Here is a 26428-nt window from a genome sequence, read left to right as displayed (position 1 = left end):
TGTCTGTCCTGATGCTCAGTTTCCTGAGGAAGTGTACCAAAGTGTGTGTATACTTTTTCCTTTGTGGCAGCTGATAGGAGGCTGTGCCCCACAGTCAGTGTCTGGAGTCCCTCATGCTGCACAAATATTCATTATGGCTCTTCCAGAGATCATGAGTGGCAATGACTTGGACCTAAGCCGAGTTGACATTTTGACCTGGATTTAGCTGATTAGGGAAATATTTCCATTTCAAATTTGGCATGTGCTGTAGGCTACTGGGAAACTAGGGCACAGATTCCCAGAGGGTGGGGATTTTGAATTGGATGTGTGTTCAAATATATGCTTATGTAACTATGGCACTGCTAAATTACACACCCCTTCATGCTTGACTATTAAATAATCTAAAGAAGACATTGCTCCCTAATTTTATTCTTCTTTTCCCTCCTAAACTGGAAATTTTTTCACTAGTAACAATTTGTGGCCAACATTGCAGTTGAGATTTTCCTGTGCCTAGAGGTTAGTGTTTTTGGAGACAAAGAAAAGTGTGCAAAGTTCTTTACGGATAGTAAAGGGTGGAACTGTGGTATTTGTCAACCCATCTTAGTCAGGTAAGCATGAAATCTCCTCAGCATCTGTGAGTTTTGGGATTGGACAGCATGACTAAAGGTTGGGAAAGTGGTTCCAAAAGTGGGGTTGTACTGCCTTGGCAACTTCATTGGTGAATAGGATAATGATTTAAAAACTCTGTGGAGAGACACCAATAGTTTTCTTGTACAAATTAATCAGGGCTTTGTGTGTAACTCTGTGTAGGAATGTAAATGCTTGAAATACTGTTTACATTCTATTTCCTAGCTGTTTGGTGTAAGCAATTGTGTAGTACAAGGTAGCTTTTGCCACCAGCTGCCTGCTTGTTTTTGTAGGGATTTGTCTGCAAGAGAACCAAACAAAAAAGCGTCTTTATTAAAGAATATAATGACCAAATTGTTTAGCTCATCCCAGCTTAAATGATTGTCAGCTCAACAAATTAGTCTAATTAGGCTAGTAGCATAATATATAATGAATATGATACCCTGAAAAGCTTCTGTGGAAGTATTTGTTTTAGTTGTTATGCCATTTAATTGCTAACAGCTCCTTTCTCTTCTTCTTCTTCAAAAAAAAAAAAAAGACATTTTTGTTGCATGTATATTCACAAAATATAGACATGATGGACTTGGAGGGATGGAGAAATATTATGACAAAATTTGAATGTGATCTGTTGTTTCAAATTTAATAACTTTTTTAAAAAGAATTTTTATTATAAATACCTCACAAAACTGTCAGTGTTGGAAAAGGAGTTAATCCAGAAGAACTTGACTGTATTTTTATATATCTTTGTTATTTAGATTTATCTTGCTTCCGTAATGATAAGTTTTCTATCCTTTGAAGTAATTCCGCAAGATTCAGATTTTTCTTATTTCAACATCAGTGTTTGGCTGGCTTCCTATAAGGTCCTTTTGCATTTTTAGTAGTTCTTTATCCAGTCATCCATCTCAGGAATATAATGCAGTGGTAATTATTCCAATATTGAAGCTTGAATCAAACTTTCCATTATATCACTTTCTATTATACTTTTTAATCCAAGGTTCTCCTGCAATAAACATACCTCTGAAAGTATAAATGATACATCATGGCTAAAGTTGCCTTTCTGGATGAAGTATATTTATGGAAAATGGTTTTAACATTTTAAGGAATCCTGAAGTGCAAGGGTACCTTGTACCTGCATTTTTATACCACTTTTCTTACCTGATATCTTGGCTGAAATCACACTGTTTAGCAGATATCATCGAGATTTTTTTGACATAAAAAGCAATTCTTGTATCTAGAAAATGTCCTGCCAAAAAACATGTTTATCAATTGTGTGTATCAACTGGTAATTTGGAAATTTGTATTTCTGAAATTAGAATCAGTAGTGGTGAATCTGTGGGTTCCACTCATGTCTGTACATCTTGATTGCTCCATTTAAGGGCTCCTATGTTTTAAGCAGCTTTCCGGGGTGAACTAGAAGTGTAAAGTAAAATGTTAGAAATTTTTTTCCTCTACTACTAAAGAAAATGAAAATGTGTTTACTTCTTTGTTCCCTATTTTTGGGGAGTCTATCCTGTTGAGATGTAGTGGAAACATCATTTACATGAAGAGAACATTCACACACGGAGCCAGGTGTCACGGTTGAGAGCTCCTCTCAAGAAAGCAGCAGTGGCAGGTTCAGGGGTATAGCCTGTAGCCATAAAATTCACACCTACATATGAGAGTATGTATTTACTCTAGCAGCACCTACGATGTGCTAACTAGCTTTGGAAATTACATGCAGAAGTTATTCCACAGAAATGTTTAAAATTAATTTGAGTGTTGTGGCTGTTTCATGAGATTTACTCCCCCTCCACACTTAGTTAAATTTGCTGTTTTCTTCAGCTCGTTGTAAGCTTCAATCTGTGCTGGAGTTTGATTCACCATCTTTGCTTGCTCTGCAATTATGCAAACTTTAAATCATGTGAGTGGCATTGTAGTGCACATCTTTGGGTTTCCTCCTTTTCCAGCCAGTGTGATCACAGCATAGCACACATTAGTGGCATAGTTAGCAAAATGAGAGACTCTATTCAATTCGGATGCTGTACAGCCAGCTAAAGAGGTGGAGCACCAGGAAGCTCTGCTGGGATTAAAGGAATTGGTTTTGATGCAGACTAGTGAATTGCAAGGGTCATGGGTTGTAGTGGCTGGTCAACATTCTGGCAGGAGCCACCACAATGTGGTCACTCTCCTTCACAGTTGGGGCATGTCCTTCCCCCTCCTCTTCCCTCTGGCAAACATTCTTATACTCCTCCAAGTGCCTCTGTGCCCATTCTACACTGATCCCTTTCACCTCATCCGTGGCTCACTTGCCATCTTAGTGCTTCTCCAAGAAAAGGAGACATGACATGGACAAGAAAGCCAGTTTCCTAACCTCGCAGTAAAATAACATACTTGGGTAAACTTTGACAACTCTTGACTGTGCAATCAGGACGTTTGGTCTTCGAAGAACAAGCTCTTGAATTGTAACAGCTGTGCCTGTATTTTACATTTTAAAATTATTATTAATTTCTCTTCCCCACTCAAAAAGTCTTTACAGTCTGCTTTCCCTTCCCTTAGGTCCTGATCCGATTTCCTCTGTTCCACTTAGACTGTAGCACGATGACATGACGCCTTGTGACCTGCAGAGTGTGTCAGAGAGTTTTAGAAACAGAAAGGAAGCATGTGCTCCAGTCCTGGTATATTTTTCAGTGCTTGAGAAAGCACTTAATGTGGGTTTCTTTGCAAAATGGGATTGGGGGACAGTTATGTCTGCTTCTTTCCAGTTTTTCTGGCAACTCACTTGGAAAAAATTCTGTTCAGATTCATTTGTTGTGATCTTGCTGATTTTTATTAAGATATTTTTTCCTGCTTGTCGCATTCAGTTGAGAGAAAAAGAAAAAAAAAAAAAAAGCTAAGTATAATCAATAGTTCTAAAAGACTGGCAAAAAAACCCTGCAGACATTAGTGCTGCAAGAAGATGCAGCTATGTGCTGGAAGAAACTGAAGAAAAGCCAAAAGGCTTAGCAAGGAAATGGATAGAAAAATTGAAGGAATGGGAATTTAGAATCTAAATCAGATCAGTTAAAGGTTTTGCAGCAGAGAGAATCCAAGAGCAATATCTCAGAAAGCTTTCACTGGGGAGGGAGGAGAGGATTTTCCATCCCAGCCCTTCTGATATATAAAATAACATTAAGTCTGGGTTAGGTATGTGAAGCCTGAAAAAAGGGAATTCTTAGCATTACAAAGAGCTGATACGTAGATTTGAGGACAGAGCATTAATACTATTAGTACTGGTAACATGAAAGTTGCAGAGAACCATGGGAGGGAGGGAGGGAGGAGGGAAAGGAGGAAAGGAAGGAGAGATGGACAGTTTAGGAGAAATATTGATCTAGAGTCAGCTTCAGGAAGTGTGTCTAGAGCTTGGATTCAGGTAAGGAGACTTGTTTTTTCCATTATGAAATGGATATGGAATTTGAGGTATTTCCACTGGCCATTGTAATTGCACTGGTGGGTTTCATTACTTTTAAATGGTTTAGTATTTGAATAGTAAGTGATTTGTAGTTATAGTTAAAATGTAAATAATGTAAATAAAATTGGCACAAAATCCAGCTAGACTGTTGGATTCTGTTCTCAGAGGACAAGTACTCAGAAACTGAACTAGTTTACATATATCTAGTCATATATTTTGTCCTTTAATGAGATGGTTCTCAGGATACATAAAGAAAGTGAAAAAATAAGGAGGAAACTAAGATTGAGAACCAATAGTTTGTGCTCAGAACTGGAGTTCAATTTCAGTTAATGTATCCACATCATTAATGTGGCCTTAAATGACTCAAATAAGGGGAAAGAGCAATTGTCTACATACTGTTTCCATTAGAATAACTCTGCAGACTAGTTTGCTTGTAGGTGTTTTATTCAATTTGTCAAGAGGTCTCTAGATTTGTTTCAGCTTTCTTGATGGGTTTCACCATGAAGTGTTTTGTTTGTAGGTTTGGTTTGGTTTTTTATCGTTAAAATGGAAGATCCAGGTCCTGCTATGATTTTGTCCTTGTTTTTGGTTTTAAAATGGAGGAAAGATCACTGAGTTATGATACATTGTGCTCTATGAAAAAATACTGCAGGAAAGGTCTAAATGTCATATCTAGAGTACTGATTTCAGCAGGAAGGATTGAGCTTCTTTATTAGTTACTAGGGGTCTTTATTTTAAAAATAATGCCACCTTCCACATATCTGAATCTGGGCAAGAGCTGAAAGCACAGTCTCTTGAAGATTGAACATTTGTCACACTAACCATCTCCAAAGTGCTGGAAACTGCTAAAGAAAATTGTGCAACCAAGTGCAGTGAACTGCTGAAATATAAATGTAAGTTTAAAAGATCTGCAGAGTTTTGATTTAAGAATTGGTTTAAGTTTTATTGATCTGAGATTCATTTAAGTTTTTAACATGTGTTATAGACAGAGACAGTTTGAGCTCTAAACTGGATATTTTTATTCCATCTTTGGTAAGTACAATTACTCTGCCTGGGGCGGTATCAAGCCAGACTGCACTTCTTGAACAGGGAACAAACCTAACCAGGGATTATGGGAAATGAAAATACCATACTCAGTAATAAGTTTTACCAGTGGGAATAAATTAATAACTCCAGCTAATTTATGTTGTAGGGTACATTTGTCAGTTTACGTTTATTTGCTCCTAATTCTCCCACTCCAGTTTTTATGCAAATCAAAATACTACTCAACTATTGTACCAAATTACACATTTGCACAGTTTTGGGGGACAGAACCCTAGATAAGGCAGAGACTAATGAAGCTATCTATTTTGTCTCCAAGAAATGGTGTGGTTTATTGGTGAATGGTTGAATGTGTTGTGGATTCTTATTCTACAGTGGTACTGAGATTTGAAGTTAATCTAATCCCTTTCTAATTATTCCAGTTTAATCCTTTTCTGAATAATGGCATTTTAAAGACTCAGGTTGAGCCTTCATGCTTCATCTGGGAGTTTAACTGGCATGCTAGTTAATGGCACTATCAACCAGTTAATGCTAATACAACCCTTTAAGACAAATGGCAGAAATTCCCTGTTTAGCAAGGGATTTTTCAAAGAATCTAGTCACAGACTGAGAAGAAAAGCAAGAGATTGAGCATACGTTTCAGTCTCTGACTGGAAAGAGGAGCAGGTCATGTTCTGGAACTTTCTAGGACAACGGTAGGGATTCTGGAGCCAGTTGATTGGCACCTCACAAATTATATTAGACTGAAAGAGAAAAGGTGCTACTATACATTGGAGTGCGAGGAGGGAGAGGAACTTGCAGCACATGCTCTGTCCTGATACTCAATAATCGTGCATGTTAGTTTCTCTGGAAAATAGTAGTTTGTGATAAGATGTGGTGTGGAGTATTTCAAGTTAGTTCCTGCATTGGTATACTTTGGCTGAGCTGTAGGCAAATAAACTTGCTCTTTGAATTGTACATTGGAATCATCATCGGTCTAGAAGGGTAGGTAATCGTCCCAGTCCTTTTATTTTCTTCTTATTTCTTATTAACTCTACCTCTTCTTTTGAAACTGACAAGTGTGTTCAGGAAGGCAGTATTTTTCTCTTATTTACTAGGGATTTTAAAATACTGGATCAGCTAAATACACTTAGCTGTAATTAGTATTCAGTCCTCTTGTGGAAGACTACATATCCTGTTCACCTGAACAGAACAAATTTTCATCTGGAAGCTTCTAATCCCAGTTCTAGTTGCTACCAGCCATGAATATACCCACAGTCTGTATTTTACTGTTTGTCCATGAGGTGGCAAACACTGTTGATCCTTGGCTTGCCACAGAGAGATATAACATGTCAGTGTTGCTGATATTTTTTACGATCAGTATGGTAGTCGCAGCAACCTTTCTGGTGTTTTGCAATAAAAGTGTTTTATATTTGCCAGTACATAGCAGCATAATGATTTCTCTTCTGAAAAAGCTGGTCAAAAAGCTTATGACCCCTTCCTTTTTGCTTTGCTTCTTGACAGGTTCTGGCTCAGCTACAGTGGCAATTACTGCCTGTGATTTAAATGATGCAGCGCAGGGAGGAACTGGAACAGGGCAGATCTAGGAGAACCTTTCAGCAGACTTAAAAAATAAATCTATGATAAAAGAAATTCTTGTGTGGATTTATGCCTTAGTTTCCAATGGGAAAAAAGTTTATCTATTGATCGGTTCATTTTTTCCACCTGCATGGACAGAGCACCTGGGCCTTTGGAGTGGAGCTTGTAGGATTAAAGTCCTGGTGGCAAACAACTGGCAACCGAACTGTATTAGTTTTCAGAAGGAACTCCAAAAGTAGTTTCCATGTTTTATATATATATATATATATGAGGGTGCTTAGCTGTACTTCACAGGTCTCTCCAACAGGCTGTACACAAAAAAAGCCTGTTACAGTTCTTCACATTTATAGAGATCAGAAATCTGTGGTGATCATTCTTCACAGGTATTCAACTAACTATGAACTCTCTTAGATTCAAAATGTTACTAAAACAGTCTTCTTCTAATTTAGTTTAAACACTCAGGACATTTAGCCTACTTAATCACATTTCTTTCATTTTTGTAATTTAAAGCAGCTCTGCTACTGGCATTTATGTAAGGTCCATTTCTTCTTGTATTTGGTTTGTTAATTCCTTAAGAAGCTTCATATTTAAAGAGTGCCAATGTAATAAAGTGATATGTACCCTATAAAAATCAATATTTATAAAAGTAGACAATCATCTTCCTCCCAGATTCTCTTACTTCTATCGCTGGGATACAGTGTTCTTCAGCGGAGTTCTGTGCTGTTGCCTTTCATAAGGGAAAAATCAATAATCATGCTTAGCTATTTTATGGCAGTGTACATTTGCCAGATTCGTTATCTGTGTGTTACAAATGAGAAATCTGAGAGCAGCTGTGTGACTTGCTCAGGATTATACCTGAAATCTGACAGTTCTGCACATTTTCTGACTTGAGTTGAAACCATTTGATTGCTTTACCTCTCTGGAGTATTGCCTGGACTCAGTGTGCTGGTCACCCAGAAATAGAAGTTTTGCTGCTGGCATCATCAGATCAGAATTCTTCTCGTGTTGCTTGGATTTTCTTCTGATACTTCTTGATTCACTTCCACCTTGTTTGTCTTTAATAAGTCTTTGTGTTGATTGATAGGGAACATGTACCCAAAAGTTTATTGAAAGAAAGGGCAGCTGCTAGCAGCTGCATTATGAAAAGAAGGAGAAAGCACAAGCTGAAGCCAAAAGCCAAATTACTTTGATCAGGGACACTATTTACTGCCTCTATTGATGTATAAGTATTTTGTAATTCTTGAAGACTGCATCAAAAAGTATTTTTCTAAAAACACAGAATGAGTAGAACTAGGGAGGGTTTATTCACTTGATAGCATGTGTCCTATATAAAGAAGTGTAAATATGTCCTTGTTATTGAGATGGAATTATATTAGAGAAGGGCTCTTTGTATACTATTATTAGTATCCCATATCTCGTGGGAGTCTTGAAGTCTTAACTTACTGACCATGGGTCTCATAGCAAATAAAAATGAGCTATTTTTTCAGCTATTTTAAATAAGTGCAGGTGAATGGGAAAAAATTGCAGCATTTAAGAGATGTAGTCTGATGGTAGTGCTTTACATGAAAATACGAAGATCTAGGCTTTCTTTACTGCTTCATTTTTATGGTGTTTATAGATAGGTGTTTTCAGTACATTGCTCTTCTCTAGTTAGGGCAAGTAGTTATATTACTACCTAGTAGATAGCATGTTTATACAGCAGAAAGGTAGCTACAATAATGTTAAAATTCTGTATTTGTAATGCAGGAGGGAGCTAATCTCTTAGAGTCTCATTTCTATAGAAAAACTAAACTCTGAGAGCAGAAAAAATAAAGATTCTGACAGTTTTGTTACCTTTGTTACTTATATTTTATAAATCTGCTTTTCCATGATAATTTATGAGAGAGCTTCCCTTAAAACTGTGAAATACGTTGCTTCTGAAAATGTTTCTACAGCCTTAAATTCTTGCCAAGTGCTAAGGACATGATTGCAACCTAATGATTCTTTCTGGAGGATAGAAGAGGGGATTGAGCCTGATCTCTCTTATCTGGACACGAGCATGGTCAGATACTCCTATGACTTCCATCAAGTCATGGGGAAAAGCTCTAATGCTTCTCATCAGGTTTATGCCTCTGACCTTGCCTTTCACCATGACCCTAGTTACAAAAATTAAGGGGATTTTTTAGACTTCTTGCCGTCCCATAGAGAACTTTCTGTCCTGCGCTTTTACAGAAAAATACCGTGTCTCTTAAACAGAATAAAATTACCATTTTTGCTGTTATTTTCTGAAATGTACAATACTCAGTGAGTGTTTTCAGAAGACATTGGATCATGCTTTTTCTCCTTAGTAGCTGTGTTCTTAGTCAGCAATTATGGCACTTGAAATCTGGGCTGTGATTATGCTTTACATGGATGACTTCAGTTTGTTTGGAACAGAATGTTCCCCACTGTTCTCTGTGTCAATTTATGTCTAATATAGAAGAAAAACTGTTGAAACAATGTTCTCAAATTTTGGATTTTGAGACCTCTAGTTCCTAGCTCCACAAATAATTTGCCATCAATTACACTTAAAATATCACCAGTTGAAAGTAGGAAATGGAATTACTTCTGTGACAAACTGAAATGTTTTGTCCAAATGACCACTTTATGCCTATGATTAATCTGCATCAGTCCATAAACTCTATTTGGTCTGTCCTGAAAACCAGTTCCCCAGTGTAGTTATCAAAGAAAAAAAAAATCATTTTCTGCACTGAACTCTTACCATCATTTAGATAGTTATCCTTGATAGTTGTATTTGTGTGTGTTGGGTGATGTGGTGCCCATCTAATTAAAGATTGCTGTCTCTGTGAGGGTGTAAGGAGAAAAAAGGGAGAGTCTATTACAAATTTTCTAAGTTTCATTGATTCTTATACTTGTTTTAGAAAGATGTTCTTTTTTTTTTTTTAATCTTTCCATACAGAAAAAAAAGCATATTTGCAGTCTCTTACTATCAGAGAACACATATTACAAATATGCCCTCTGACATGGCAATACTCTTACAATGTAGTTTTCTTTTCATTGCAGCCAATTCATCATTACGCTGAAATAACAGAATACTTTACCTCCTGATGGCTGGTGCTATAGCTAAATGTTCAAGGTCACTCTGCCTTGGATAGATTTTATTTTTAACATACATAGCATTTTCATTTAACTAATCCATGATCAAGCAATTTATTTTTTTTTTTTTGCTTTAGTTTCTTTGATAAAACTTGCCCAGGGACTCGTTAAGTATTAATTCACAGTACAAACCTTAACTCAGCTCATTCCCTGCAGTGTAGCCTGTTGTCAGTTCTTTGTAGATCTGTCCTTCTCATGCTAGCCTGGGCATTTTCAGGGAGCTCCATTCATACTTGTCCCCCTGAAAGAATAACATGTTCAAAAATACCAGAGATAAACAGTATGCTTGACTTCTTGTGCTGTTTTAGAATAGACTCCATCACGTAAAAGCTGTTCACAGCCTGTTCAGTGTGTTAAGCTTCTTACCTAGAGGTCCAGTCCAGGAAAAAAATGTAAGAACTTACTTATTCACTTAATTTTCAAAGCATGAATGGGTTCATCAGTGTCAATGAGATTACCGATGCTTAAAGCAAGGCCTTATGTCCTGCACCAGTGTGAAGGTACAGAAAATGTTTCTGTTCTTTTACAGCCAAAGATAATCTCATAAATACAATGATTGTAAAAACTGCCCAAGAAAGTTGGGTTGAAGGAGTTCTTCTGGCATTTCAAGCACACTGAATTTCCTGCCTGATTCATAAATACAGGAAGAAAGCCTTCTATGGAAAGCTGGTCATAAACTGTAATTGCAGTGTATCCTGTTGCTGTGTAATAGCAACTAGAATGGTTTTGGTTAGTTGGCTGTTCAGAGGGTTGGTTGGTTTTTTCTGTAGTCTTCGTGTTCTCTTGGCTTATAAAAGTTCTAATAGGTGCTATCAGGATGAAAAGCCAGTTCTGCAGAGGCTGAAATAAATCAAGGGAAAAAAACAACCCCTTGTGCTGTTCAATGGAACTGCTAAGGCTTTTCTTCAGTCTTGACACAATTTTGCTTTCGTTTCAATGGTAAGATTTCCAATAGTTTCCTTATGTGCCTTAGTATGTTTTAAGCACATAAAATGAGCATATCTTATTTCTAAGCATTTGAAGTGTGAGCATAATTCATGATGCTGGAAGAGCCTTTATCACAGACTGTTGTCTCAAAATGTATTGTTGGCACTGCACCTTTCAAAGGTGACATGAAAGTGACTTGCTTGAGTATATAGTCATTTTTAGGTAAGTTATTCTATCCAAAGATACCCCTTTGGAGTTCAGGAATAACAACTGGGCAAGCAGCATGATTTAATGTAAATTTTTCAAGCTAACAATGTTATTTGAAACTCTGAAGCATGATACACTAGCATGTAACTGATAGGGCACTTCTGTAAAAAGTTACTTAGATAATTTCATTAAATGAAAAAAGCCAGCTTATTTTTGATAAGCTAAAAAGCCCCCAGGGGAAAAAAAAAAAAAAAAGTCTACAAATTGTTTCTGTTGGTCCCAACAGATGCATAACCAGTTTACAAATGTAAATGCAATGAGCAGTGTACATTGCTAAAAGTGTAAATTAGTCATTTATCACTGTTGTTCTCCTTTCCTGTTCAAATAATAATTTTTAAAAAAAGTTTAAATTCCATTGTGGTACAGAAATAATGTTTTTGAGCCATGTCTTTAAGTGTTTGTTAAAACTTATCTGTGTGAAACAACAACATCTGTTTGCTGCAGTTACTGCTGCTGCTGTTTCAAGAAGCACTGCTGGGCTTGTCCGTTTGGGAATTTCTTACATTTGTTGGGAAACTTGCCTTTCTGATTAACTGTTTATGTTCACTCTGATTAGGGTCTCTGAAGAGGCTTAAGTGTGAATCTTTATGGGTGATTTTAGGCTCTTACAAGCAGGCAATTAGTATGTGGCTGATCTTTTACAGTCTGAATTGCTCTGCCATTTTACCATCAATCATTTCACTGCAGAGGAAAATGTGGCACTCTTTCTTCTACCTCACTGAAACCTGAAAGTACTTGATTGTATAGTTGCCCTGGGGTTTAGGGTCTGTGCAGGTGGAGAGCGAGGGTAAATGTTTGAAATACAGAAAACTGAAGTACTGGAAGACCTTGTGCACTCTCATGTGATGCTGTCTAAGAGTGGAAATCAGCATTACATTACTGACTTCAGTCCTGTGTGTTGGTGGGTGGTGGCTGATACAAAAGGAGGCTAAAAATCTACGAGATGTAACGCAGAGCAAATGTGAGTCCCATTTCCATTGCCTTATCCCACAATTTTTTACTGTAGCACTGATGCATACCATAGCACAAAATGTGCTGTGACACTGCTACTACTGCTTTGCCTTTAGCTCTGTGATTCAGAGTGTTTGCATCCTACAGGTGGCATTTCAATATTGCATTCATTGCACTGCTCTGCTTTGTAAACTGAGTGCCATCTGGATTTTTTTTTTTTTCTTGCCTGGGAATATCTAAGCACAGCGTAGTTAATTAGTTTAAGACTTTATGACACGTTCTTGGGGCTCTCTTAAAAATAAATAATACTTTGTTACAACAAAAAGAGGACTGGTACTTTCTTGTCTTTCATTATCATGGTAAAGGTGAACTTAAAAAAAAAAGAGAAAAAAAGAAACTTAAAAGCAAAGTTTGTTCCAGAGACCCCCAATCCAAACATATTTATGTTTTATGGCAGGTGTTTCAGCAATTATTAGTAATTGGAAAATTAGATGTCGTTGCTATAGCAGCATCTTTATTCACTAATTGGTTTTGGCACATTATAGCTAGCACTAGCTCAGCTAGACACAGTTATTCAAATGAGACCTGTGAAGATTTGTATGAAAGTGGTGAGCCAGTGGTGCAAGTCAGTACATTTACCTTCCACCTCTTGGTCCTGGGCACAGCCCAGCTTCCCTGTGGGAGCACAAGCAAGATCTTGGTGGCCTCGTCCATATTTCTAAAGCACAAGAAAACAGAAAATTGATGACATTCTGAGCTACAGCTCTTCAGTTCTATTTTTTCATGTCTATTTTGACTATATCAATTGCTGAAGGGTCAACAAAATCATGTGATTCCCCTTTTCAGAGAGCTTTTTTGCTGGTTTTATTGCTTATGTTTGAGTGGGTGATGTGTTTCTTCGCTGGTCGCCAAAACTTCTTTCTGAACTCATCTTTTCTAGACCTGTCTTGTGCTTTTTTCCTTTGGTTCCTGCAGTGAGTATTCGTTGGGGCTTTGGGGCTTTTGTCACTGAAGTTACCTCCATGTACCATCTAACATTCATTTTCTGGATAATTCTCACTTCTGTTTGAGTAAATCTTTGCATGTGGTTCACAGTAGGTTGGAGCTCCACTGACATACTGCAAACTGAATGATTTTCATACTTTAATAACCTTAATTAATTTCTGAGCTTTGAGAAGTACAGCTTCCTATGCATTTTTTCCCCTTTTTTTTTTTTTTTAAATTTTTTATTCTCTTCTCTACCTCGCCTGGATTTTGTAAAGACTTTGAAGTCGTACAAGTTAGTACCATTTGAAAGTGAGCAGCACTTTTGAATCTACTAGTTTGTCCCTGCCCTATCTGTACACAGTAGATGATCTTCCCATCCACCCTTCCTTCTGTGGCTGTAGGTACCTTGCCTAGGGCAGAGAAGGATTGCTTAATAACAACTCTGTTTTCTTGGCAAGTGTTGCTTCTTCACCATTCATTCTCTGCCTCTTCTCTGTCAGACTCTTTTTGAGTTAGTGAAAAAGAAGCTGAAGAGCTTTTCAAGGCAGGGATAGTGTAAAATTTTTCATGCTGTATGTCTGACTCAGAAGGGTATAGTGGCATGTGAGCAGGCATTATATTGTGTTGGAGAAAAAGAAGATTCCTGTTTGGGATGCGTGGGTGGATGAGTTACATTGGGAAGTCGTGTGTGTGTGTGTCTGTGTGTCTGTGTGTGTGTGTGTGTACACAAATATTTAAAGTTATTCGAAGTACAGTTAGAGCTGTGCCTCTTTTCCCTGCAAGCTGATGGTTAAGGTTATGTGCCAAAATACTGAAGTGCTATGTGCCATAAAATTGCCAATAATTTTTCATTCTCAAGTATGTTTTTTAGTGGGTAGTGAAATAAACAATTGTAATCATAAGACTTTAACTTCAAAAAAAGGAATTCTGTTAAAAAAGGGTCACTATTTGCAGGTGCATCATTAGGACAGTGGATAATATATAAATGAGAGTTTGATTTCTAAATGTAACAAATTGCTGTTAATCATGTCTTGGCAGCTTTTAGATAGTTGTGCAGTGATGATTTTTTTATTTGTAATAGTAAAGCACTTGTTTTGATGAGGTGCCTACTGATAAGAACTCAGAGTTACAACTTCTTTGATGGGATGACAAATACACTGTTGGTGCTAGAATGTGAAACTTTTGAATTCTAAAGCATAGACCATATTGAAAGTTAAAAGATGAGTAGGGTTTTTTTCTTCTGATTTCTTTTTTATTAATTTATATGTTTGTTAATTTGGGAGACAGAAAAAATATGCCCTGGACCCCCAGACAAGTGGTTGAATTTATTCTTTGTGTTCTTGGTATTACCTCCTTTTCACTGCAGCAGATGTTCTCTAAAAGGAGAGGGAGAATATTTTGAAAACCCGTGTTGGCTATTATAACACTCACTCTAGCACAGTTTTGTTCATCATAGCTGATATCATGTTCGTAATAACTGATGAACTTCCCTTGACAGTAGCTTCAAAGCTAAAACAAAAAAAAAAAACAACTTGTAAATTCTTGCCTTGTCATTCATGTTTGAATTCTATAGTGTTTAATAACCTCCTTTCCAATAGTTGCTCTTTTTTTCCCCCATATCTAATCTCCTCTGTTTTGTAGTGGTTATCCCTGTGATTTAGGAAGTTATGAAATTTCAGTTAGAAGGCTCAGCACAGTTTGAATGTGTCTGTAGCTGCACAGACTTCTAATCAAATGAGAATCACAAAAATCCCCAAACCTAAACCCAAAATGTCTGCTGCGGTTTGGAGTTCAAAGTAGAAATGTCATCTGCTTTATTTTCAGTCATGTTTCAACTTACATTTGTTAGAAGTAATTTCCATGCGTCATCATCCCTAAGCTGCAGCTGAGATCTTGACTTGGCATTGTTACTATTCTAATAAGAGAAGCAGGCTCTTAGGCTATCACCTCCTTCCAGGTTTGTCCATTTCTTGTTTCCTCATTTTTGTCCCCACCTATAGTTTCCTCTTGTTTTATGCCTCATTGATAAATATTAGTAAAATAGGTACTTTACTTTAATATATTAAATGCTAAAAAGACTTTCCCATTTTGGGACTGCATAAAAATATTAGTGCAGTTGCAGAGTGTGGGAAGGAAGAAATGTTTTGTGCCAAATTAGGTTTTGTTGTGCCACACATGCTTTGTGTGAAGCATGCAGCATGATATTCTTAGGAAAATACGCATTAATGAGGTATCAGGGCATCTGACAAGCAACAGAGGCAATGGATTGAGTTATGCTAAAAATGTTTTAATGTAGTTACAAGGTATTCACTTGTTTTGAAAATGCTTTTGTATAAGAGGTTGGAAAAATAGTGTTCAGCTGGTTATTTTTAGATATATGTTGGGTTAGGTCCAGACTCAAATGGAATCGAGAGTGTGTGTCTGAAAGGTGTGCCAGCCCTCACACTGAAAGTCTAAAATCAGATAGGAACAGAAGAAAAGTAATAGCACCACATGGGTTGGTAACAGAGTAATTCCCTGCAGTTGTGTTACGGATTTGTGGGGGTTTTGCAATAAATTCCTTAAACAGATAAGATGCTATTGAAGCACTGCTAAAATGCTTCTGTAAAAAACTGCTGGGTAGCCCTGTATTATATTGAATCATAGAATGGTTTGGGTTAGAAGGGACCTTTAAAGGCCATCTAGTCCAATTCCCCTGCAATGAGCAGGAACATCTTCATCAGGCTCAAAATCTTTAACACATTGCTCAGAACCTCATTTGACTTGCTCAAGAATGTTTCCAGGCATGAGGCATCCACAACCTCTTTGGACAGCTTATGCCTGTATTTTGCCACCATCATTGTAAACAAATTTCTTTCTTGTGTCTAACCTAACCCTAATTGACCCTCCTTCTGTTTAAAACCATCACCCCTTGTCCTATTGAAACAGGCTTTGCTGTAATCTGTCCCCATATTTCTTGTAGGCTTCATTAGGTACTTGATGGTTGTTATTAGGTCTCCCTGTAGTCTTCTCCAGACTGTAACAACCCCAACTCTCTCAGCCTTTCCTCATAGGAGAGATGCTCCATCCATCTGATCATCTTGGTGTCCCTCCTCTGGACCCAATCCATCAGGTCCATGTCCTTCCTGTGCTGGGACCCCAGAGCTGGGTGCAGCACTGCAGGTGGGGTCTCACCTGAGCAGAGCAGAGGGGCAGAATCCCCTCCCTGGCCCTGCTGCCCACTCTGCTCTGGATGCAGCCCAGGACACGTTTGGCTTTCTGGGCTGTGAGTGTCCATTGCCAGCTCGTGTCCAGCCTCTCATCCAGCAGCACCCCCAAGTCCTCAGCAGGGCTCTTCTGGATCTGTTCATCCTCCAGGATGATACCAGGGATTGACTTGACTCAGGTGCAGGACCTGATACTTGGTCTTGTTAAAGTGAGATTCCCATGCACCCACTTCTCAAGCTTGTCCAGGTCCCTGTGGATGGCATCCTGTCCTTTAGGCATGTCAAGCACACCACTCAGCTTGGTGTCCTCTGCAAATCTGCTGAGGGTGCACTCAATCCCACCTTTGATGAAGATATTCAACAGTGCTGGTCCCAGTTGACCCCGAGGTCCTAATCTCATTCATTGCTAATCTGCATCCAAACTTGCCAGAAGAGGTGAAATACTGTATTGCTCAGGTGAACATAGGCCAAATTAACTCATATATATACATAAAATTACATGAAAAAAGAAGACGAGAAGCAGTTAACAAAGCTAAATCTAAAGCAAACTTTTGTGATTGACTATCTGTTCAACAAAGAATAATTTTTGATTGTATAATTTCAGAAGTTCAAATGTTGAAAAAAGTGGATCAAAGCTCGAGCACATTAATCAGACTGTGATGTAGATACAGGAATCATAAATTTTTTGTGGTTTTAATTTTTCTGATGGGATTTTTATAATTATTATTGTTATTATTAAGGTTTAACTGGCAAGACACTCCCACCTACATAATTTGGGAACAAAAGAAGAAAGATTTTCTTTTTAAGGGAAAAGAATAGTCAGAAAAGATAACTGTCTTTGGGAGCTGAGAAATCAAGATGTTTACTACCAGGCAATCGGAAATTAAATTCTGAGAGCTTGCCATACTGCCTTTAAAAGAAATATCAAAATGAGATGTATCTCGAATCATGTCCCTTTTCTTGTGTAGGATGTGTTTTATTTATATTTTAATTTGCTTTTGAAAAGAAGCTGCTGAATCAACAGACTGAAAAGAAAAAGAAGCCTTGTGTTTGAAGGTGATACAAATTAACATAAACTCAGCAAAAAAATCTTTCTCAAATAACAGTTTGCTTCAGCGTTGGCCAGAAGAGGAGAACTTGTATCCAATCTTTCTTATTTTTTTTTTCTACTGGATAAGGATGATGAAGTTCGATACCCCCTTGCCTATCTCATCCCCACACCCTTGCAGCAGTGCTTTCTTGTAATGTGAGCATTTACTAGTTGGATCCAGGAGTCCTGATATGAGGGCCATCAAACATTGATTAATGGCAATTGCTTTCATAATAAGATAGTTCATCTTCTAATAACCATTCCTTTCCTTTCTTGCTAGTCAGCCATCTCTGTTTGTATATAATCATATGATTTCTTTTATTTGTAGATAATTATTTTTTAACAATAATCCACATTCCTAATACAGCCATTCAATTAGGTTAATAACTCATGTTATTTATATTAATGAGTTATTTGTGTTAGCTACCTGCATAATTTCTTACAAATAACACTTAAATTTATTTAATTAAACAGGAGATTTTGCAATTACTCTCCTACCTTGTGGATTGCGAGTACCTGCCTTCATGTGGACAATTAATTGATACAGAGAATGCTCTGTACTGTACTTGAGCTTACACAAGAAGAATATACTTTGGGATGAGAAAAGCTTCCTGTGACTTTTGGTCAGACCTGTAATGTAATCACATTAAAACTATGGCAGTCACATTTATGGTGATTTGTACAAGGTTCATATTCACTCCTTAAAAATAGGAAAAGGAGTTTGACTTGCTGGGATATTTCTGACAGTGAAAATTACAGGAAATAGTATACAGACCCATGAAAGTATTTGTGTAAATGGAAGGATTTAGGTAATGTGGCAAAGCAAACATTGCAGATCTGCACTTCCTGGGCATGTGAAGATTGCATCTGTAGCTTGCAAGAGGGAGAAAAGTCCAAATTTCAAATGTTGTTATCATGTTTTAACCTCACCCAGTGACCATACAGCCACTCACCCACTCCCCCACTGGTAGGATCAGGGAGATAATCAGTAGGGCAAAGATAGAAAGCTCATGGTTTGAGATACAGTTTAATAGGTAAGCCAAAAGCCACACATGCAAGCAAAGCAAACCAAGGAATTAATTCAGTGCTTCCCACAGTCAGGCAGGTGTTCAGCCATCCCCAGGAGAGCAGGACCTCAGCACATGTAACCATGACTTGGGAAGACAAATGCCATCCCTCCAAATGTCCTCCCATTTCTCCTTCTTCCTCCCTCAATATATACTGAGCATGAGTTCATAGGATATGGAATATCCTTTTGGTCAGTTTGGGTCACATGTCCTATCTGGGTCTCCTTCTAATTTCTTCTGCACCCCCCAAATTCCTTTCCAGCTTGGCTTTATGAGAACCAGAAAAGGCTTTGGGTCTGTTTAAGCCCTACTCAGCAGTAGCAAAAGCATCTCTATATTATTGTACCTGTTCAGCACAAATCCAAAAAGTGGCCCCATACCAGCCACTGTGAAGAAAATTGACTCTACTCCAGCCAAAACCAGCACTGTTGTTCATTGTCACATATTTCTTTTTAAGATTAACATTGTTTTTTATGAAACCACAGAGGGGTTATTTTAAGAAATAAATGAGCTCTGGTCAAAATATGAGCTGAGCTGAAAAGGTAGCTGTAAATGTGCGTTTCTGCATTATGTTCTGATTAAATTAAAATTGGAATATGAATCCCTAGGTATTTAGTTAAGCTTTGTACAAACATTTGCTGCAGCATTATGTTCTGATCTAGATATAATCATCCAATGGTCTCTGCCCTTACCTCTATTGAATTTTTAATTTAGGGGTGGTTAAGTCAAAATTTATTGTTGACAAGGGGCTTTGAGCAGGAGGGGGAACTATGTGACCAGCAAAGATCTCTTCCAACTAGAATGGTGTGGGTTGTGTAACAATAAATTAATAGGATGTGCACAGATCTATTCCATACGTATTTCTGAAGTGGTTTTTGAATGTCCTGTATGCACTTCTAGTGCGTATGTATATATCTGAAGGTAGTTCTATAGGCAAAAACAGTAGCTAAAAATGGGATGTGAAAAGAATTAATTTCACAAACAATAATTTGTCTTTTTGCCTCCCTTGGAATATAATGAAGTTTCTCATGGTTGATGCAGTGAGTTAACTTAGTGCTAAATAAGAGCAGTCTTCAAAAATAACCCAGCCCAGTGTAGCCATGTCTCAGAATCACTGTGTCTGCTCCTGAAAAATATCAGATTCACCCACAGGGGTTGCTTCCAGGTAGAGTGGTCACATAAGGAATGATATCTACTCCACCTGAAAAGGTAACATGCGCTGAGAGGCAGTGTGGTACCCAGGACTTCTTAAGCCATGTAGAGCCCTGTACTAAACACAGGTCAGCAAAAAGTATTTTTCTGACATGAAATAACTTTAAATGGTGGGGAGATTTTTTCTTCTGTGACACACTGTCTAATGTACGTGGCAATTTATAGCATTGAAGGTCTCTAATTGACTTTAAAATAGATGCCAAATAGACTTGCTGTATAATGTGATGAATTACTTTGTTTTTGTTTTCAAAGAGATCACATATGTTTTGCCAAACAATGGCTGAACTTCACTTTGCAGAATTGGATGTCATAGTTATCAACCAGGTACAAGACAAAAAGTGGCCATCAGTGGTAAACTTAGCTCACCCAAGGGATCAGCCTGGATCAGACTGTCAGCAGGAGGGTGGCTTTTGGCAGGAGCAAGGGGCTTAGAAGAATGGGTGAAGGGGTGGAAGTTGACTAAGTACTGAAGCTGCCTATTGGAACTTCAGTGTGAATTTTCAGTGCACAGCCCTAAAATAGGAACACTTTTACTGAAGTGTGTGCAGAGGATATGCTTTAAATGAAAGACGTCATAGGCATTGGTGCCTAAGAGACCTGAAAAATCAAGTTCACTGAAGACTTAAATGAGCAAAGCAGAGTGGCTTTAAAACAACTTGTGTAAAAATAAAGGCAGGGATAGCAAAATTCAAGTTCTCTTAAGTATCCCAAAAGAAGAAAGAATCAGGAGATCAATAAAATAAGCAATTAATGTGACATAACATCTGTAGTGTGAATAAGATGTCTGCAAATGAGTTAATCCTATAAAATTTTTGTATTATGTTTACAAATAGTTTTCTTTAAATGTAAGAACTGTGTTTCAGCATGTGTTGGGACATGCAGGGACCCACAATTAGAAATTCCTACCTAAGCAACTTGAACAGGTTTTTGTTTCTTGAGAGGTAATACAAGGAAACATTTAAGTTAGAGGGAAGCTGGCTGTACAGAAGTATTGCTTGGATTATCCATTTGAAACATGTATCCTACCACTATCAGGGACTGTAAGTACCCAGAAAAACTGCTACTGCCTTGTCTGATTGTATCTAGATCTAAGGGAATATTGTAGTCTGGCCATAAGAGATTGCAATCCAAACTCTGGTGTGGAGGTGTATTTTAGGATCCTTTACTTGTATGTGGAAGCAGATTGCAGAAAAGTGCATGTAAATGTTGATTCAGAGTTGAAAATGCACCAAGAGACTGCTATTAAAATATTTACTGATAACTTTAAGATGGAAATATGTCTTCCTTATTGAGCTATAAGTTCAGTTTGGAATGCGTTTTGAAGAAGAACATATTTATAATAATATATCTAAAGTCTGTGGATCGACATTTGCTCTTGGGGTTATTTCCTTTTAGTAATTTGTTCATTCGTGGCATAGCTTTCAAAAAAATGAAAATAAATGTATGTGATTATGTGCTATCATCTTCAATTGCATATACATTTAAATATTTTGGAACTGTATGAAGGCTTTAACGTTATTTTACACCACCACAGGGAAAAAAAAAACATTTTTTCCTCTTTCTCTGTTAAAGGTTAAGAACATTGTGATCTAAAAAAGGAAAAAGACACAAATGATAAGCAGTTTGTCTTCAGAGGGAATGTAAAGACTGAATGTTGGCCATTATTAAAGTTGGATAATGCTACAGAAGAGATTAAGTTGTGAACAATTGTCTGTGAAAAATAATGGAGGGGTTAATTGATGTTTCTTTAGCATTTTCTAATCCCATCTCTCTAAAAAGAAATTTTCTGTTCTGCTTGAGCTTGGCTTTAAAGAGCTGTTTTTCCTCTTTAATACTTCTGCTTTGACTCTGATTTTATGTTTATATTTATTCAGATGATTTCTGAATCTTTTTATTCTTCCAAAGTCTCAAGATCTCCCCCTCTCTGGATTCAACTTGTCAAAATGAGCCTCAAGGATGGATGGTTTCTAATAAGTAGAAGTGCTCTCGGCACTTAAAATTTTAAAAGGGAATTTTTAAAAATAAATTTTTAATGGTATTTTTTTTAATTTTAATTAGAAATGGAGTTAAGGCTAAAAGGTAGTGTATGAATTTCAGGTAGAAAACAGGGCTAAGCTATTCTAGCTGACATAGTCCCATTGAATCAGCTCACACAAAAAATAGGTCGTGACAAAAAGCAGTTTTTTCCATCAAGATGGTAAAAATCTTGAAACCAAAATGAGTGCAGGTTGAGTGTGTTGTTTTAGTTTGAAAGACAGGTATTTGCTAAGAAAGGCAGAAGCCTCCTTTTGAAGTGAAAAATGTGATCTCTTTTTCTTACAAATTATAATTTTGGAATTAAGGGAGCTCTCAGGCAAAGATACGGGGGTAGGAATAACAGTTCTTTACTAGTATATCTAACAAGACAAACAAGAACAACAGCAGCTATGAAATTACCCACAAACAGAACAGTAACTCAGTCCCAGTGTTTTTTGGCTGCAGGCACCTTTTCCCTGAGCTGCAGTTCCCGGTGCTGGGGGCGGGCGGGTCCCGCAGAGCTGCAGGAGGGCTGGGGGTGATGGCAGAGCTGTCCCAGGGGGAGAGAGAGATGGAGAGAGAGCTCTCCGCTCACGGTGTGGGTCCTGGTGCTCAGCAGAGTGCTGGATGGTGGCAGGTTACAGTGAGAAGGCAGCAGGGCAGGGTCCCACAGCAGTGAGGATGGCTCCTGACGCTGGGATGGCAGGGATGGAGCTGAGGCAGCGATCGTCCTTCTCGTCCGAACTCCACGGGGAAATGGGGAGAGCCAGAGCCTCCCGTCTGCTCTTCTGGATGTTTGGATATTGAGGGGTTTTCCTCTTCTCTCTCCTCCCCCTTGTCACCAGGGCCCAGTCAACAGGTATCTTAGCATGACAATCGGAATATTCCACAGAGGGAAAAAAGGGAAAGAACCAACCTCTAACAGTGTGTGTATAATTAAATCCAATGATCATGAAGGTGTTCATGAATAAGTTCGTTGCACCAGAATTGAAACTGTGAAGAAAGAACCTGAGGTCTGATAGAAGTCTGCATCTCTTAGAATCTGGTGGCACCATAACTGAAGACATGTTCATGTCATTATATTGAATGAATTTACATATATAAAACCTTTTAAAAGATATTGCACTGGAAAAGTAGTCGGTCCAAGGCAGCCTTTACTGAACTCATTCCTGAGCTCAGAGTAGCAGCAGAGACTCTGTGTTACTTCATTGACACTTCATTGACTTCACTCTACTGGTGAAGTGCTGTGTAATCCAAGTGAAAGCCATCACACCCAAGCATATCTTACCACTTTAATATTTACTCTCTTTATGAAAGAAACATATTCTGCTCTTACAGGTGAATGTGGGAGTAAAATAGCAAGTCTTTCTGTCTCTAGGAAATCTTACAGTGGTATTTTGCCATCATGTACTGATGTGAAATTATCTTTCTTAACAGTTGTGAGATCATTTGACTTTTTATTTTTTGATATGGTAATAACTAAGGCTTCAGTATAGCCCATCTTCTAAGCCTGTGCTTTTTAGTTCATATCAGTGTTCTGAAACATTCTATGGTATTGGTCTGACTTCTGTGATGAAAAGAAGGGGATATGTTTGTATTCAAAGTTCACATCAAACTACCCTGTGCCAGGAAAACTTCTAGGGGAAATGTTGCATATCATGAGTTAGCCTTTTTTAAAATGGTAACATGAGGTTGCGATGGTTTATTAGAGGTTTTTTGGTTGTTTGGGGGGGGATGTCTTTTTTTTAAAATCTGCCTTTCGACCATGCAGGAGGTGGGTTTGTGCTCTAAGGGAAGAAAGGATATTTACTGAAAAAACATTCATTTGATGGGGAGCGAGCTCTTCTTATTTCTGGCGTTGATTGGTCTGTTGTCAATACATGTCTTTGTGGAGATTCCTCATAGAAAGTGACAAAAAAAGAACAGCAGTACTTGTGTAGTTATGCTGCAGAGAGGGTTTTTAGCTGTATTGATTTGATTGTTTCATATATTGCAGTACTCAGATTTTAAAGTTGCTCAAGGTGAACTCAGAGGACTTCAGTCACTATATTCAGTTAATAACAGGTGAAATCAGACAGACAGATGTAGGAAACATATAAAACTGGTAAAGTATTTTTAGTGAAAAGCTTCCTTTGAGCAGCAAACTAATACATACTTGGATATTTTGCTTTGTTGAAGAGGTGGAATTATGAACTTTTTTCACTTGGACTTCCTTGCTACTGTTGTCCCAGAATAGCTGCAGTCATAAATATTTAGACTGGTTGGTGTTTTCAGTCATTATTTTGAAGAGCTGGCAGTCACTTTTGTTCAGTGTGAGGATGAGAGAAACAAAACAGCATTGGGAACTAAATGCCATATTCTCTTACAGAGTTCATTGCAGTTTCCAGCGAATACATAACTGCGACTTCTGACAGAAACTGTGTCATACTCTCACCTTGACAAGATTAAAAATTGATAGTGTTTTCAAAAGGAACTGAGTTTTTTAATGTTCTGATTGCATTTCTGAAAGCTAAGTGAAAAGAAATTAGGAATGACTGACTGAAGGAATGTAAACGGAACAACTGTATATCTGCTTGTCTGGTGCATAAAATCCACATTCATTTTGGAGCTGTCTTGGGTAATCAAACATTTCTGCATTAACAATGAGGAGTTGCTGCAGATATGTTATATGAGAGCAGAAAAGATAAAATGAAAGCCTCTCCTACTTCTCCCTTTTGAGAAACAGAGAGTGTATCATTGAATTGCATGGCACTGGGATGTATAGAAAAATTAGTCTGTGCTCTTCTTTCACTGGGAACATGGGAATCTATGCCAAGCATGAGTTAATTAACTGGTTAGTGCTTAGTTCAGCATCTGATACTATGGTAAATGTTAAATAAATTAACATGATTGCATACAGTACTTAAGCCTCAAGCTACCCTGGCCCTCTCAGGCCAGCAATCACTTCAGACTGAAATCTCAATATATTTTATGACAAAGGCAGGAATCAAGACCTGGGCAGGTGTTTTTTCTTGTCATATTGTGTTCATGTGCAAAGCAGTCCTAAAAACTGCCCTTACTGGCCTTCTGCAGAGGCCAGGTGTTATAAATGGGACATCCTGACACTTTTAGAGGTTTCCAGACCTTGATGGGTACCTGAGCTCCAGCTTATCAGGTACTGATATCTCTTTTCTACTCATACGTATATTCAAAAATATGATTAAAGTGTATAAAAATCAGTGTCATCTGAGAGATTCTGTTATGTATTTGATCTCTTAGTTAAAATTGTGATGCAAAAAGGTGGGGAAGGGTTCACCGCTTACAACTTCAGATGAGTGTGCTAACTTTGGTAAACTATGAACTTAGTAACTGCAAGATAACTAGTCAAATACAATACCTCTGCATTATTCATAACATTATCTTTGTGTAAGGCTCTGCATTTCTGTGAATCACAAAACTTGGAAAACTCGGTACAGTATTGACCACTGACAGTCCTAGACACTTTCTAAGCATTATACCACATAGAGAGGAAAGAAAAGAATGTGACTGAAACTGTTGAACTGCGGTAAGTTCCAGAAGAGCCTGAACTTCGTATGGAGAATGTCTGAAAGCTGGCTTAGTTTTAAAAAATCCCACTATTACTGGGCCAGATAATACTGAAAGAAAATATTTATTTCTGGAGTGTGCACAGAAAAATGGAAAAGAAAGCCTGGTTAAAAGATACTTCTCCCCTGAGAAGTCCAATTACACTGGAAATCAGAAATGTGAGAAAGTCATGCAGTCAAATTCATCTTCCTTTTCAAAGAAGCATTATGTAATTAGAATACAGAATTTGTATCAGGAGTGATGATAGTAACCAGCAATAAATAATTAAGTTCCCAATTCTTTGGTACAATGCAGATGTGCTTTCAAATTATAGAAGTAAAAACAAACTCTTTTGGCTAAGTAGGCAAGCAGACTTTTAACCATTGTCAGACCAATTTACTTTGTGATTTTTGTTTTATGTATATGATTTCACAAATCATTTCAATGTTCCTAAATGATGATCTGGAAACTTACTTTTAGGAAGTACCTCAGCTTTTCTAGAAATCTGCCTTTAAGCATCCCGGAATTCAGAGAATGGGGAGACAGTGGTACTGCCCTATTTTCTTCAATATTTCTGTCTTTGGTTTAGATAAATGTACTTAGTATCTCAAATAACCGTATTTTGTTATCAAAAAAATTATAGAAAGTACTGGAACTAGTAGGTAAAGCCTTAGCAGCCACTGAAGAACTCATCTTAAGTGCTAAATTTACAATTGAATTTGGTAACCAAACCAATTTGTCCTTTGGCTACTCTGAGAAGTTAATTGGAGATAAAGGTGTGCTTTGACAGTACTGATATAATCCCATATAAAACTGTGGGGCTGGGGTATAGTGCACTTATAGGACACTGTCTGCCCTGGAGGAAAGCGCTTTGAGCACACTGCCTGCTTGCATGTTTTCCTGACAAATAGGAGAGTATACTGCCTTTTCCTGGCAGCCTGGTAACCTTGAAAACAAGGGATGCAGCTAGTGGGCTTTTTGCTGCCCCAGCACAAGTTAACCCCAGCTTGCCCCCTTGGTTTCTTGTTGCCGTGACTGTGACCCGTTAGTGCAGTTTCAGAGGGGAGTCTTGGAGTGACAAGCTTGGGGGGTCATGAGACAAATGGTGTCTGCAGAGCTACCCTGCACTGCATGTGACCACAAAATGGCAAACTGTGGTCTCAGTGGCACAGCCATGATAACTAAGTGAAGAATAATCCTAATTATTCTGGGTTTCATTAAAAATGTGGTATGGAAATCAGTGGTGTAAAGGTGGCTCTTCTACAGGGTTCTCCAGCTATGCCTATATGTGCTTCACTCATCCTAGGCAAAGGAAAATGGAATTTCACAAGACCTGAAAGAGAAAATTATCCCC

The 26428-nt window shown here is 37.8% G+C and overlaps 1 protein-coding gene across 2 annotated transcripts in view; it reads left to right on the top strand.

Moving 5' to 3' along the window:
• Window positions 1-26428, top strand: part of CCSER1 (coiled-coil serine rich protein 1) — a 530723-nt gene that overhangs the window by 385261 nt on the left and 119034 nt on the right. The window contains exon 9 of one of the 2 annotated variants that reach the window (XM_062493840.1): window positions 22483-22523. The exons of the other annotated variant lie outside the window; for it this stretch is intronic. Coding sequence (XP_062349824.1) covers window positions 22483-22523 — 41 coding nt within the window. The remainder of the gene's footprint in view (window positions 1-22482; window positions 22524-26428) is intronic. 2 annotated transcript variants of the gene reach the window in all.

Source organism: Cinclus cinclus, chromosome 5, assembly GCF_963662255.1.
Source record: "Cinclus cinclus chromosome 5, bCinCin1.1, whole genome shotgun sequence".
NCBI classification, from domain to species: Eukaryota; Metazoa; Chordata; class Aves; order Passeriformes; family Cinclidae; genus Cinclus; species Cinclus cinclus.
This window is presented reverse-complemented; position numbering and strand designations above follow the sequence as displayed.